Source organism: Pagrus major, chromosome 6, assembly GCF_040436345.1.
Source record: "Pagrus major chromosome 6, Pma_NU_1.0".
Lineage (NCBI taxonomy): Eukaryota > Metazoa > Chordata > Actinopteri > Spariformes > Sparidae > Pagrus > Pagrus major.
This window is the reverse complement of record NC_133220.1, coordinates 8,435,379-8,451,546: the sequence shown is the minus strand read 5'-3', so window position 1 is coordinate 8,451,546 and position 16,168 is coordinate 8,435,379. Positions and strand designations below refer to the sequence as shown.

Below are 16,168 nucleotides of genomic sequence, written 5' to 3'. Positions count from 1 at the left end.
TTGACTCAAAAACCAATGCCGAAGTGTCTTCCTACACTTGTTGAATGAGACACACCTCTTTATATTGAATTTTAGTCCTTGTCCTATTTTATATCAATATTTTGATGAAAAATCAGCTTCCATGTCATGTGACCCATTATCGTCCTACACTAGTAAAATGAGAGAAACCTCTTTTTACTGGATTTTAGTGCTTGTGATATTTTTTTTTAACGTTTTATCTTCCAAAAGAAATAGAAGAACCATTAAAATCCAATAAATAAGAGGTATCTGTCATTTAACTAGTGTAGGAATACATTTTGGCATTGATTTTGAGTCAGTGGGTCACATGGCATGGAATATAAAGATTCTTTGTCAACAATGATATTAATAATTTAAAAAAAAAAACATGACAAGTACTAAAATCCAGATAAAAAAGACCTACCTACATAGCTTAATTTTTTTAATGCTAGTTGAGATTAAAAAAAAAAAAAAGTTTCCAAAAATATTAAATGTGTCAGTCTGAATAATTGATGCACAACACATGAAGAATATTTCCATTTTATGATGAAAATGTGCAGCAGGTCTTGGGTTTGGGTATTTCACCAGGTGATGACATCTTGAAGCATCACTGACGGGTTGAAACAAGCTGGTACAGTTCATGTAGATGTGAGATACTGTGGCACAGTGTGGAATAAGATGTTCTGAAGCTACTGAAAAGATAAAAGAGAAAAACTGTCTTTAAAGGCATCAATTGTGTTCACAGCTCCATTAGATAATGCATTTCCATGTACTGTATTTCTTTGTGTTAAAGGTCATGTACACAAACTAACCACTAGATGGTGCTGTCCAGCCATAACAGAAATATGAATTGTTCTCATTGAAAGCTTCTACAGAAGACTACAGACTTCAAAGGGCTGGAAGATGGTTGTACAAACATAATTGAAATATAATTGAATTCGTAATATGGCTAAGTGCAATATCCAGATTGTAGAACCTGTAACATTGTAAAATGTATTGATGATTTACTGAGGTTTCTCCAGAGTTAAGAAAACATTTGCCTGGTACAGACCCCAGGAAACATCCCATCATCATGATATATATTCTTTTTCATTGAAAATGAAAATCGTGATGCAAAAATGACCATTCCCACTAATAATGAATCATTTTGCAATCAAAATATCTGTCAAAATAATCGCAATATGATTTTATAACCATATTGTGGAGACCTAGATGGAGACAATAAAGCATAGCAGCCATGCAAATTAATATAATCCAGTACAGTACCCTGTAAATAATGTAAATGTGATTGCATTCAGAATGAAACGACTCAGCTCAAGGTTCAGTTAATGTTTTTTATTCAAAAAGGGAGTAAATTGGCCTCAAAATTGAGGCACTAGTGGTGATGATCCATCACAGTGAATGCTTGTAGTCCAAGACAGTGTACTCAAGTAGAGTAAAGTGAACAACTTCAGTGTCTTTACAAAAGACAGGGAATCGTTTAGCACAACCTAAACAAGGTGAATCAACTCTCTTACACTGAGAGAAAATAATGTTCAAATATTAATTTGTACTGTTGACACAACAAAACATGTTGATGATAGAACAGAAGACTTCAAGACCCAACATGGGTCAGTAATCTTTTACAAAGTAAAAAGCTAATCAAGTACAACAAAAAGGAAATGATGCTACCAGAAAGTAGCTAAGATTTGCAAATGTTCCTGAATCAAACTTGATACAGAAAACTAACAGGACTTAAAGCTGGCCAGTATTGACCAATTTCTCATTCTATTGATAAATCAATAGCATTTACTACCAACACATGAAGTACAGGCAGGTATAATAATAATTGCTGATGCAATCAGATGTTGTTCATGCAACATGCATGACAAAATGTTCTCTTTCTTAACTTGAAAGATATTGTTGCTGTCATTTCCTCAGGAAATGTCATCTTGCACAAACACAAACACACAAAATACAGCCTTCTGTACATACAGAAGAACAAGTCCATCAAATTTCAAAGAATTGAGTCCAGTAATCTTTGACCAATGTGGTCATGTGAGTTTGTGTGGTAGTAACTCCAGTGTGTAGGTGTCTACCACGGCCTCCAGAGGGCGCTGTTGACTGGACTCTTGTCTTTGGTGATGCTGGTCTGGACTGTGGAGCTCAGAGGAGAGAAGTCAGCCTCTGTCAGGTTGTTATCAGAGGAAGACTGCAGCTTGTTGAAGTGGTTCAGCAGTCTTCTCTGCTGTTGATGCTGCTGCTGCAGTCGTCTCAGGACACAAACTGTCATCTCCAGGATATCTGCTTTCTCCAGCTTGGAGTCTGGCTGCTGTTTGAGGAAGTCTGGACCCAGGAGAGACTTGAGCTGCTCAATGCTGCTGTTGATTCGCTCTCTGCGTAACTTCTCCACCAGAGGCTTTCTGAGCTGCAGAAAGAAGAAGAAAATCATTAATCAACTTATTCTGGAGTCAAGTGTGAGCATGAACAAGGACAACCTGTCATTAACAATATTTAAATGTTGTTGAATCTTGAATTTACCTTGTGGGTCAGAGTGAGATGCTCCTGAGAATTGGTCATTGCTGCAGTGATTGTAGGTGCCATGGCTGGATCTCTGTGCTGTAGAGGTCTCTGTAGAGAGAATCTGATCTCTGCTGGCTTCATCCCTCCTATATATAGTCCCACATCTCCATATGAATGTGTGGGTCTTGGTCTGGTTGGAGTTTCTCACAGTCTCAGCCAATCAGAGAGCTCGGTGAGACAAAAAGGCATGTGGAGCAGCAGCACGCTGAATTGCTTCAGGGACAATAGTTAGGTCTCAGGGGAACAGGTGGAGGACTGGGGGGGTGATGGAGAGAGACTCACAGAGCTCTGTGTGAATCTGGGAAAGTGGTGACCCTGTAGAGAGAGCAGATCTGCTGCCTGATGCTGGGATCAATGACTTTGACTGAGCACACGCCCATCATCACATCACACACGTGGGAGAATGACTGGGCGATTGTCCTCAACATCAAAACCGCCGCATTCCTCAGAGGTGGTGATGCATTTATTTAAAAGTTTCAGTCTGTGAGAAGTTGACCGGTGTCAAAAAATACAGTCATAGTTAAAATGAGCTCAACCTCAAAGACCTACAGCAGTAATATTTATTTAATATTTGTACACTTTTCTGATAATACTTGAATATTTCAAGGTTTTCAGTGCAGTACTTTTATTTGTAGTAGAGTATTTTCATAGTGTAGTGCTTTTACTTAAGTAAAGAGTCTGAATAGTTCCTCCACCACTTCACCAGTTGAATCAGTAAAGTCAAACCCATTCAGCTGAAAGTCCTCCAGATGAGACAGATGTGCCTTCTGTCTTTTGACAAGTTGCTCCAGTGAGTAAAGCGTCAGTCAGAGTTTCCCACACTGAATCCTGGAGCTGTGATCTGTGGATCACAAAAGAGGTCTGAATGCTTTATTGGCGAGTGCACGGAGCAAAGGGGCAGAACCTGAAGGCGCGAACCATCTGGAGGGAAAAGGAGGGAAAGTTTGGCACGGGTTACTTATTAATTGTTCAAGGAATACCAAATGACCTTTTTTTATGTTTCCTAAAAAAGTCCAACAAAAATGTCTGTGCTCTCTTTTGTCTGTGAAAGAAGTATTTAGATCCTCTACTTAAGTAAAAGTACTAATACTCAACTGTGAAAATACTTCACTACAAGTAAAAGTCCTGCGTTCTTTAACTTACCTAAGTTAAAGTATGTAAATCAGCAAAATGTCTGAATAGTATCGATAGTGGAAGTATTTTACTTTTATATCTGATGTTTTTGGATTAATATACTGCTGCATTAATGTTCATGTCGTATTTTACTGCTGCAGATGTTTAACATGTTTATTTACTTTATATGCTGTTGGGTAGTGTAATCTACAGCTATGCAAACCCCCGTTTCTTTACATTCATTTAATGCAGAATAATGGAAAAAAGACACTGCCACCTTCTGTTACTTCACAAATGCATACACATTGTTGCCTTGTCTATGCACTTTCTTATTTAAAGCATTAATATACTTACGACTATTGTGATTTGATTTGATTTGATGTTTTTGTTGTTATTGTGGTTGTTGTCCTGACACGTCCATGGCCAAGTCTCACTCGTACAAGGGATTTATAGTCAAAGTTTATATGTATAATTCAAGTACTGTGTTTAAGTACAGTTTTGATGTACTTGTACTTTACTTTTGAATATTTCCATTTTCTGCTCTTTACATTTTTTTAACAACTGGATTTTAAAAATGTTTCAGATAATCAGCTGGTTGATAACCAGTCAATCCATAGTGTACAATATATACATTATTATAAATATATGTAGGATTTGCTCTGAGTTGTACTTTTACCGAAGTATATTTTAACACAATATCTTTACTTTTACTTAAGTTTGACTTTTGGGTACTTTTTTTACAACACTGAAGAAGTGAGAGCATTTCCTCCACCCATAATCAAACACTTCATCGTGGTTTTTACTGGACAGGAAGGGTATGACACGTTGTAATCTGAAAAGTAAACAGTAACTAAAGCTGTCAGACAAATGTAGTGGAGTAAAAAGTACAATATTGACCTCTGAGATGTTGAGGAGTCGAAGTATAAAGTTGCATTAAATGGAACTACTGAGGTAAACGTGCTTAACTACTGTACTTGAGTAAATGTATTTAGTTACATTCCCCCCACTGTCTGTTAGTTAACGTCAGTCAGCTGATTTAGATGTTTCTTAAACAGAAACAAGAAGTAAAACAAAAGTCTTTGTAACTCTTGTTGTAAGGTCGACATTTCAGTGACAGTTTGGCATCCACCAATGGAAAAAACATAAAAAGGCTCAGATTGAAATGATGACCCGATAAACGAGAGGGGAAATGAAGTTGGCAGAAGTTAGAGAGTCTGGATCAGACACAGACAGACAGAAGAAAGAGGACGAGAATAAAGAGAGACAGAAATCTTCCCTGTGAAGTGTGCCAACTCCCCTCGGAGAGCAGTCAGGTGCTGGTGGGGCTGAGGATGCTAATCGCACTGAACTGTGACTCTGCCTCTCACGGCTTTCCCACACTCAGAGCTCCCACTCAACAATAGACATGTGCCTTGTTAAATGCTAATTCATCCCCACACAAGCAGCTCCCGGCGCTCCCCTGAGGGTACGTTTGTTGTTTAGACAAACTCTCCTCAATTAGGAGACGAGAGCAGGAGAAATAAACAAAAATATTTTGACTAACTAACAACCAGTCAACTAAATGTAATGAACTACATAATTATATGGCGTTTTGAACTATTTACTTTTGGTGACACTTTACTTTTAGTGTTTATAAGCTGTATATAAGCTGCTTTAATGTAGCTGTAAGCAGATTTATATGGTTTTCTTACCTGTTTATTAATGTACAGTATTTGCAACAATACTAATGATCCTATGCAGACCAATTCTATATTATTATAACTATGTTTTACTATATTATCTGTTTATACACCATCTTTTACTTATGAATGCCCACAGGAAGAGTTATAGTTGTTGACAAGTACATTAAGAAACATTTATATCTGCCATATTCACTATTTATTAAATGTTTATTTATTTCTTAAAATGCTAAATAGGGGGAATACAAGTAGAGTCTTACCATATTTTCTTTTTTTAAAGAAAAAAATACACTTTATTTGTTGCAAATGCAACTCAGAGGGCTTCACAACACAGGTGTTGCATGCAGAAATGAAATGAATGAACAGGGGTAGAAAATGAACTGAAAATAAGATGGAATATAAAAACCCAATGAATAAAAATAAAGTTTAAACCATCAAACCGAAACGAAATAAGACACAAAATAGTAAAGATAAGATTAAATAAGGGTGAGAATAGAATAAATCAAAACATAACGTGAATAATAAAACCCTCTGAATAAAAACATGTTCGTAAAAAATGTTAAAAAGTTAAAACCATCGAATCGAATGTAAAAAAATGCTACTATAACTATAACACAACAAAAATCGACATTGTAGAACTATAAGTTAAATAAAAGAGTCAGATTTAATAATTCAGCACAATTGTATTTTAATGATATTTAATGATTTTAATTTTCTTTTAAAAGACAGCTCTGAATTTACATTTTCATTGAGGGCAATTCTCCAACTTTAAACATTGAGATAAAAATATCTGCTCTAAATATACAAACTGTCATGTTTAGTGAGTAAAAAATGCACTTTAAAATTCAGTAGTAAAGAATTCCTCCCCCCCTCCTCAGACGTCTTTGTCTCGTCCGCCTCTATTGTCCCTCTGGGGCTCTGTGAGTGAGTTTTCCCTGCTTTCCCACACTCGGCCCATTCACCGCCTTCAAGAACAAAAGAAGTGTGTCTGGTTGCACATCACATTAATTATGGAGTCAGTTTACGAGTTTTGTCTCACTGCCCCTGAATGGAAATTCCTGTCATCAAGGCTCGTCATTACCAGGCTTTTGTAAACTGTCTATAAGGAATGCAGACATGCCAAGGATTAATGAACATTCAAAAGCTCTTTTTTTAATATATCTCCCTCCTTTACATTCAGATTGTTCCTCTGCATTCCACGCTGGTTATTTTGATGGGAAAGGGATGCTATTCTTGAATCGATCAGGTGCAATGAGACTATGAGTTTGAAGTTAAAGGGGCATTATGTAGTTTTGAGAAGAAATTCAAACTCAGAATTTTAATATTCACAATATTAATGAGGTAATAATACAAACTCAGAAATAGTTATCTTATCCATAACTGAATAAACAAGCTGTTGTCTGAGGAAAATAAGGTCCCAGAACACTGTTTGAAGCTAGAGAGGTGGCAGGGTCCGCCACATATAAATGAAGTAAAAACAGTATGAAACTGTGTTGTTCTTTAATGTCAGTTTGTTTATTTTGTTTATTCAGTCATGAAAATAAAGAGTTTGTCAATAAAGAGCCTTCTCTTCTGATTAAAATGTCTTCCCCAAAACTACATATTGCACCTTTAAAACTTAAATGTCATTGCAGCATGAAACTTTATTTAAAGGTGCAGTACATGACTTTTTCAGAAGCAGTTTTGGTTATATAGTCCTAAATTCTTGAATGGTAGGACCTCTGTAATGTTTTTGTTTCCAGGATGGTATTACTTTCTACTACAACTGCAGAGTCAGCAACATTACCAGACCACCTAGTTAAAAAATTAACCAGGCAAGCCAAAGGAATACTTTTAATGTATATGATAAGCTTACACACACAGTAAGGTTGATTAATATACGCACATATATGCATGTTCAGTCTGAGAGAAATTCAAATGTAAGATGCTTTCATTATCAATTTCCCACGTGTGTGATGTGATAATCAGCGTGTGCTCAGTCAAAGTCATTGATCCCAGCATCAGGCAGCAGATCTGCTCTCTCTACAGGGTCACCACTTTCCCAGATTCACACAGAGCTCTGTGAGTCTCTCTCCATCACCCCCCCAGTCCTCCACCTGTTCCCCTGAGATTTAACCATTGTCTCCCCGGGCAATAACAGCATTCACGGTGCTGTATCTCCTTTTGTCTCACCGAGCTCTCTGATTGGCTGAGACTGTGAGAAACTCCACTCAGACCAAGACCCACACATTCATATGGAGATGTGGGACTATAAATAGGAGGGATGAAGCCAGCAGAGATCAGATTCTCTCTACAGAGACCTCTACAGCACAGAGATCCAGCCATGGCACCTACAATCACTGCAGCAATGACCAATTCTCAGGAGCATCTCACTCTGACCCACAAGGTAAATTCAAGACTCAACAACATTTAAATATTGTTAATGACAGGTTGTCTTTGTTCATGCTCATACTTGACTCCAGAATAAGTTGATTAATGATTTTCTTCTTCTTTCTGCAGCTCAGAAAGCCTCTGGTGGAGAAGTTACGCAGAGAGCGAATCAACAGCAGCATTGAGCAGCTCAAGTCTCTCCTGGGTCCAGACTTCCTCAAACAGCAGCCAGACTCCAAGCTGGAGAAAGCAGACATCCTGGAGATGACAGTTTGTGTCCTGAGACGACTGCAGCAGCAGCAGCAGCAGCATCGAGCTGTGGACTCAGCAGCGGTCAATCAGGGCTACTCCAGATGTGTCCAAGAGGTGACGCACTTTCTGTCCAGAGAGCCGGTGAAGACACAGTCCCAGAGAAGTCTTCTGCACCACTTCAACAAGCTGCAGCCCTCCTCTAAAAACAACCTGAGAGAGGCTGACTTCTCTCCTCTGAGCTCCACAGTCCAGACCAGCAAAGACAAGAGTCCAGTCAACAGCGCCGTCTGGAGGCCGTGGTAGACACCCAAAGACTCAAAAAGTGTAGGAGTGAAATGAGCAATTGTACCTTTATTCTTGGATTTCAACTTCATCCTCTTTCTTGAGGTCATGTTTGAAGAGTTGCATATGTTACTGCAACCTTTCACTTGTATTACCTTCTGTAGAGGTTCTGTGTTTCTGTGATATTTACAGACAACAGTTTGGCATTATTCTGTATTTTAAAGGTACTCATCACTGATTCAGATTTTACTCTGTGAAGTAAACATTATAAATCCCGATGGGAATACCTTTATATTGTCAGTGACTCTGACGTCGATGTATGTACTTTTTCTCCATTTAGGGGACGCAGTTAATCATGTTGAACATGTTTCAGATTTATATGTGATATTCACATGCTCCTTCTTTCTGATCTATCTTTAGATTTCTTATTTGTCTGCATTTTTTAGCAGATTCATTTTGTGTATGAAAAAACGTGCTGCTTTATAACTCTGTGAGTGACAGCACTCATTCCTTCAGTGAAGGGAAATGTGTCACAATGAATGTATCTCTTCAAGCCAAGTGATGCGCATTAAAACAATCACAAAAACAGGAAACAGTGTGTTTGTGTCATTTTTTTTGTAAATTACTGAACATTGAGTACAAATTCTAACTTGCATGTTTCAAAATGTGTTTTAAAACAGGTGATATCACGATGAATATGTATAGATAGCTAACAGATGCAGAATACTAAGTATTTATTTATCAGTTTATTTGGCAGGGACAACACACGTAGGCATTGTTACATCTAAGTAAATTGCAACCAATGCAATATGTATACTTCTAGTAGTGGGTTATTTGCAATCCTTGTCCCTGGTACAACACATAAAAACTAACAATACAACAGACTTAGACAATCAGCTACTACAGACAGTGATTGTATCAACAGTGACTAAGAACAACAATTAGGAACAATGACTGAAAATAACGACTAAGAACAGACAAAAAAGTGAAATATGTATGCAGTGTAAAACATGTCACATCCTCACTTAGTCAGGGACTGATGATGAACATCTGGTGGATGAGAAACCAGATAAGGTCGACAGTGAAACAGCTGCTTTTTCAGCCCTCCAGCTCTGAGCTTAGTGTTTACATCACATCTACAATTTTTGTTATCAATTCAAAAAAATATTGTTACGTAACAGAAAAACCAACATAATGTGTCTCAGTAAAGCGTTGGCCCTTCATGAACCAGCAGAACAGCCTAATAATGTCTTTGTAACTATATTAGTGTAATGGACACAGCTCTTGTGTTTTGCTTTCTGACACAGTTGTTAAACTGTGCTGAGATCTGGTGAATGCAAAGATCATAGTCACCACTTAGTGAAGCGTCATTATCATTTGTACAAGCACCTGGGTTCATTATGTTTCTTTACGTTTGTTCCTTCAGACTGGATGAAATTCAACTTCATTGTTTTTTAATAACATGGAAAGCTTAAAACTAATTTTATTACATAAGTTCACTGTATAGTTTTTCTATCATGTTGAGTCAGTGTAAATAAATTAAATAACTTAGTTTGATCAGATTAAATTAATGCAGATGTCAGTAGTTAAATATAACATACATTATATATATTATATATCAAGTATATTTAGTTATATATTAAGTATTTATAGTCAAGTGTTATGCTTAAAAGTGACGCATTTCAAATTGGTTATTCTGTCTCCTGTAATAAATCACACATCTAGTTATTTCATTATAAGCACCGACTCACCATGATTTCACTCAACTGAATTATTATAATTAGATTTTTAGAAAACATTTTAGAAAACGTTTAAGGTCAATTATTTTCTTAAGGGTCAAATAATCAGTCATGATTAAGTATAGTAATTATGATGAAAAATTATTAAATCCCCAAATCTAAATGATCTGTACAGAATGTTTTACGTTACTTTACTCTCAACACGCCCTCATACCCAAACGACTGAAGAGGTCAAGTGCCGCTGACTCCCGACACGACATCGACGACCGTTCCCATGAAAAGCCACGACATCTGACCTCTTGGGGAGCACTGAGCTGCTCGCACGTACGACCTCTGCAGCTGGTGCCGATAGGCTTTTACTTTACTTTCAGTGAAACATGAAGAGTTTTAATGACGTAATTCTCCCACAGTTGATTTAAATAAGATGACATGGAAAAGACTCTTACTGTAAATCTCTTTCGCATTTATTTTTTCTTGACAACTCAAAAAAACATGAAAACAAATCTCGATCCACTTTGGATGAATAAAAATAACAAAGGGTGAATGAAACAAAATAAGCATACATGGCATACACAATCAATCAATCAATAACAAATCCCTTTTCAGAAGAAAGGTTGGTGTTTAAGAATATTACACCTTGAAACAAGGCAGTAAGACACTGTATGCAAACTTAAATCACATAATATTATTATCCTATACAGAATTTAACAGGAAGAATAGGTGCTCTGTTTGGCTTTAAACTTTAAGCAGATTTTACTGCAGTTAATTAAAAAAAATGTTGACACATTTCCTAAATAATTTAAAGTCAGCAACTATTCCCTGCATAGTTAACAGACCAGGTTTATCTCCTGTGGTCTACAACCCTGTAGATAAAATATACATCCCACAAGTAGCAGCATTACATTTTTTAAAAACTTAGCCGCTGACTCTTCTTCTCTGTCAGCGACCTCTTCAAGAACAAATGTTCTTCCTCTGTTGAAGCCAAAAATAAATCACAGAGAGAAGCAGCTGGTTTCACTTAAAATCTGTAGCTCTCAAATCAATAAACTGCAATATTTGGTTTTAAGGCAGTTTCATTGATTCCTTTAAAGTCCATTTCTCCTGCTCGTCCTTCATTAACAGCACAGTGGAGCCAGGTCTTCCTCTGCATCGGGAAACAGGCGTAAAATGTCCCTTGAATATTTGGAGTAGCCGTTGTGTGACAGCAGGGCTTTTCTCAGCGTGAGGAAGGCCTTTGTTTTCTCCAGGAGGTCTGAGACGGGGATCCCGTTCTGCAGGTGCTCTCCAATCAGAGCCTTCAGCTTCTCCACTCCGGTGCAGCATTTCCTCTCCAACATGTGGAGTTTACACCTGAGAGAAAGAAAGAAAATCATGACTGTTATTAATATGCTCATCAGGGATTTAGTGAAATAAAAACTTTTACAGGACTCAAAGAATAAGGAACAAGAAATGTGGCTTTGTCTTACCTGAAGAGCTGTTCCTTCACGGTGTCCTGAAGAGCGAGGTCTGCGTAGAGAGACATTTCTTTTTGAGGTTTTCTTCTGGTGCTGGGAGGTTCTGGTGCTGCCAGTGAAGGTTCAGAGGGCTTCTGTGTTGACATCTGCATCTCTGCCCTGCTTTTATGCTCCTCATCCGGCGCTCTCTTTGCCTTTCAGCCAATCAGGAGGCTCAGACCTCGGGACAATGGGCTTAATTTAATGCCTGTCACAGAGAACAGGTGGGATGCTTTATCTGTATGTCATAGATCAGCGGGGTCAGTGGGAAAATGTTTTTCCTGAGGTGGACACGGGAACATTTTCTGTCGACTGTGACGCGTAGCAAAGACACAAGACTAGAGATGTGAAATGAAACAAAAACCCCAAATATTACACTTTTCCTGTTAAGTTAGACATTATTGTTTCAATGGCATCAGCAAATACTCTCATGTGATGAAAATCAGAGGTACAACATGGACAAATATCCTTTTATTGCACTGAAAAGTATCTGTATTATAGTCTTTTCATGAGATGAATGAGCAGTGCAGTCTCTTCTTTGTTGTTTTTAATAGCCTCTGCACATAAAACCTTCCTTTAACCCTGATAAAACTAAAGATATTCTTTAACAAAAAAGGTCCCAGAAGCCGCTAATAATGCTTTAAAGTTTTATTTTCTGAGTTACAGCCCCAACCAGATGGCTCGTCTGTGAAGTGGCTCTCTGCCTGAGAACCGTCCTGAGGCTTTGTGAGAGCAGACACACTTCTATTGTGTGTGCAGCTGAGCAGGCTGCATACAGAAGTGTGGGAAGCCGTGTGTCGCTGCGGCTCCAAGCTCCAGAGAGAGAGGAGGGCGTGTGACCGGGGCACGTTCGGCCTTGTGCAGGGAGCTGTGGGAGCCCAGAGGAGGGACGCTGGGAAACCTGAGACCACCACTCAGACAGACTGCAGATACACAGACAGACAGATGGAGGGGAGATAAGAAGGAAGGTGAACCCACCTGGAGAATAATGTACAGAAACAACAAGATGTTTATCACAAGTGGTGGAAGAAGTATTGAGATACTTTACTTGATACTTTTAATTATCAAGATAATCCACTACAGGTAATAGTCCTGCATTAAAAACCTTGCTTAAGTAAAGTGAAATAAAGTATCACAGGTCATACTGATGCGGTAAAGTGTTTTATTTTTATATCTGATGTTTTTGGATTAATATCACTGCTGCATTAATGTGTTTAGCATTTTACAGCTGTTTAAGATTGAGCTCATTTTGCTACAACTACTTCTGTGTAGTTTGATTTATAGCAGTGCATCATGTGTTTGTAGTGTGGCTGTCATGTGAGAACCACATATCTCTAAAATGTCAGCTTCATGGTGTCAGAAAACACAGCCAGTTCTAAGCTTTGTGACGATGCGTTTTCCAGATAATCCAAAAGGGTTTTTATTTTTATTTAGTCTAGTTTTTTCAACACATTATTGAAGAAACACTTCATCCTTCATTGTACCAGAAAAAAATCAAAATCACCAAATTTGGAGTTACATGGTTTTCAGTGGAAAGAAAGCTGTATCTTAAGATGTCAGATCTCAAATGCAGCAGAGTAAAAAAGTGCATTATTTGCCTCTGAGATCTGCATTAAAAGTTGCATAAATGGAAACACTCAAGTAAGGTCAAGTACCTCACATTCATAAAGTAGTTAAGTAAACATACTTAGTTACACTCTTTATTACAAAAAAGGGAACCTCTCTCAAGAGTGCATCAAAAAGATTAAGAAAAGGCAGAAAGGGAGATAAAACATGTCTGTCAGCGATCACATTACAAGAACTTTGCAAAGCTTGTAAAATTAATAAACTGACCTCCATAGGTGTCAACGACATCATCGTCTTTGGCAAAATTTATCACAATTCAATCAATCACAGATTTCAATTTTATGGACCTGATTTGAGATTCACCCTTGTGGTTGCAGTTCTGTCAGCCAATCAAATGCACTTTTCTGATCTGGTCTTCATAACTTTCTGAGTTGACCCCGAAATGCACCATCAACCCTTAACGTCAAAGAAAACACACGTATATTTATCATATTATATTATATATTATAGATGAATGTGTATTCAGTTAGAGGCCTGGAAGCTGCACACAGACTTATGAGTCGAAAGCCCCCCCACCCCCCACCCCTCCCTCCACAACACCCCACCCCTTTAAAGCTAACCGAGCGAACAGAGATGGTTAATGAGCTCCTGCTACAGTATGATTGATTACCATGTAATTATGACGTTATAATTATAAGTCTTTGGAGTCTTTCCTTTTGCATTTAGAATAAAACATGAGGATACATGCCTGTGTGTGTGTGTGTGTGTGTGTGTGTGTGTGTGTGTGTGTTAATGGCGGTCAGTGCTCTCACACTCTCTTAATCCTTGACTCTTTCACTGATCTCCTTTACTCTCTCTCTCTCTCTCTCTCTCTCTCTCTCTCTGGTTTGGGCTTCATGTTGATGGTAGTCGGTTAACACACTAATTAACTGGTTAATGCTAATAATCATTGAACTGAGATGGTTGACTGGTATTAAAAGTAGTAGTTTGTATATTTGCCAAGTCACCTGTATCTTATTTAATAAATAACTACACTTTGGATTGATTTTACAATGTTTACTACTATGTTTATGTCAAAATCATCCTTCCTGTCTCATTGTATCATTTTATCCTGAACAAGGTGTTGTGGAAAGAGGGGGTGGGTGATCTTATATGATAAGGGCTGTCTGTATTGTTATGGGGTCAGTGCAGAGACAGTGAGGTTCAGAGTGAAACTACTAATTGAAATGTATCAAATGGGAGCGAAAATACAGCATTAAAAGTCTATAAGAAGAAGTGACATGAGAAAACATATTTGGAAATGTCATTGTTTGTTTATTCAATAAGGCACAATGAGCCACATCAGGTTTAAAAAGCTCTGATTGTAGATGAACACACATCACAGCTTTAAGATGTCTCTGTACACAGAGTACTCACAGGAACAGCTGTCTTTATAAAAGACAAAAAACATTTTTCATGAACAAAAGCAAAACTGACCTTAAAACAGATCAGAAGGTGATTATCACAGAGTGATGACAGCAGGTTAATAACTGCTAATTACATTTCATTAAAGAAGACATGACAGTCACTGGAAAATTGTGACAGAGTGATATTAAGATACCTTTTAGAAAAAAAGTATAAACATTTGGATCTTACAACAGATCAGTTTTGAGTTTTGATCAAACAAACCTTTTACAGTAAAAAGATAAACATTGATCTTAAAACAGATCATTTTTCAATAATCACATAAAGTGATATAAGTCACTGAATTAAGAGTTTTGATCAAAATGATCATTACTAATCAAGAGGTTAAAGATATCACCATTGTATTATATTTTAACAATACAAGCCTTGAAGTGAATCATAAAAATGTCACAGGAAAATTGTGACAGTAAAATAACCTTTTAGAAAAAAGTATAAACATTTGGATCTTACAACAGATCAGTTTTGATTAATCAGAGAGATTAAAGTTCATTATGACAATATGTCCATAAAAAGGACAGTTAAAGTTTCTGATCAAAATGATCAATAACAATCAAAAGATAACAAATGTTATCATAGCATATACTACCAACACATGAAGTACAGGCAGGTATAATAATAATTGCTGATGCAATCAGATGTTGTTCATGCAACATGCATGACAAGATGTTCTCTTTCTTAACTTGAAAGATATTGTTGCTGTCATTTCCTCAGGAAATGTCATCTTGCACAAACACAAACACACAAAATACAGCCTTCTGTACATACAGAAGAACAAGTCCATCAAATTTCAAAGAATTGAGTCCAGTAATCTTTGACCAATGTGGTCATGTGAGTTTGTGTGGTAGTAACTCCAGTGTGTAGGTGTCTACCACGGCCTCCAGAGGGCGCTGTTGACTGGACTCTTGTCTTTGGTGATGCTGGTCTGGACTGTGGAGCTCAGAGGAGAGAAGTCAGCCTCTGTCAGGTTGTTATCAGAGGAAGACTGCAGCTTGTTGAAGTGGTTCAGCAGTCTTCTCTGCTGTTGATGCTGCTGCTGCAGTCGTCTCAGGACACAAACTGTCATCTCCAGGATGTCTGCTTTCTCCAGCTTGGAGTCTGGCTGCTGTTTGAGGAAGTCTGGACCCAGGAGAGACTTGAGCTGCTCAATGCTGCTGTTGATTCGCTCTCTGCGTAACTTCTCCACCAGAGGCTTTCTGAGCTGCAGAAAGAAGAAGAAAATCATTAATCAACTTATTCTGGAGTCAAGTGTGAGCATGAACAAAGACAACCTGTCATTAACAATATTTCAATGTTGTTGAATCTTGAATTTACCTTGTGGGTCAGAGTGAGATGCTCCTGAGAATTGGTCATTGCTGCAGTGATTGTAGGTGCCATGGCTGGATCTCTGTGCTGTAGAGGTCTCTGTAGAGAGAATCTGATCTCTGCTGGCTTCATCCCTCCTATTTATAGTCCCACATCTCCATATGAATGTGTGGGTCTTGGTCTGGTTGAAGTTTCTCACAGTCACAGCCAATCAGAGAGCTTGGTGAGACAATCAGGCATGTGGAGCAGCAGCATGTTAAATGCTGTTAATGCCTGGGGGACAATGGTCAGATCTCAGGGGAACAGGTGGAGGACTGGGGGGGTGATGGAGAGAGACTCACAGAGCTCT

The 16,168-nt window shown here is 37.9% G+C and overlaps 4 protein-coding genes across 4 annotated transcripts; 1 reads left to right on the top strand and 3 right to left on the bottom strand.

The window, feature by feature from the left end:
- Nucleotides 1-1,982: 1,982 nt before the first annotated feature.
- LOC140998733 (transcription factor HES-4-like) lies at nucleotides 1,983-2,640 on the bottom strand. Its single transcript, XM_073469096.1, has 2 exons — nucleotides 2,518-2,640; nucleotides 1,983-2,404 (listed from the first exon to the last, which is right to left on the bottom strand). Exons 1-2 carry the CDS (start codon nucleotides 2,638-2,640, stop codon nucleotides 2,072-2,074), a joined length of 456 nt encoding a protein of 151 aa, XP_073325197.1. The 3' UTR covers nucleotides 1,983-2,071.
- A 4,974-nt stretch (nucleotides 2,641-7,614) lies between these two features.
- LOC140998606 (transcription factor HES-5-like) lies at nucleotides 7,615-8,276 on the top strand. Its single transcript, XM_073468934.1, has 2 exons — nucleotides 7,615-7,737; nucleotides 7,851-8,276. The coding sequence occupies exons 1-2, from the start codon at nucleotides 7,615-7,617 to the stop codon at nucleotides 8,274-8,276; spliced, it is 549 nt and encodes a 182-aa protein (XP_073325035.1).
- A 2,833-nt stretch (nucleotides 8,277-11,109) lies between these two features.
- On the bottom strand, nucleotides 11,110-11,600 carry LOC140997663 (uncharacterized). The gene is made up of 2 exons (XM_073467628.1): nucleotides 11,461-11,600; nucleotides 11,110-11,344 (listed from the first exon to the last, which is right to left on the bottom strand). The coding sequence occupies exons 1-2, from the start codon at nucleotides 11,598-11,600 to the stop codon at nucleotides 11,110-11,112; spliced, it is 375 nt and encodes a 124-aa protein (XP_073323729.1).
- Nucleotides 11,601-15,293: 3,693 nt separating this feature from the next.
- Nucleotides 15,294-15,951, bottom strand: LOC140998715 (transcription factor HES-4-like). Its single transcript, XM_073469075.1, has 2 exons — nucleotides 15,829-15,951; nucleotides 15,294-15,715 (listed from the first exon to the last, which is right to left on the bottom strand). The coding sequence occupies exons 1-2, from the start codon at nucleotides 15,949-15,951 to the stop codon at nucleotides 15,383-15,385; spliced, it is 456 nt and encodes a 151-aa protein (XP_073325176.1). The 3' UTR covers nucleotides 15,294-15,382.
- Between the last annotated feature and the right edge of the window lie 217 nt (nucleotides 15,952-16,168).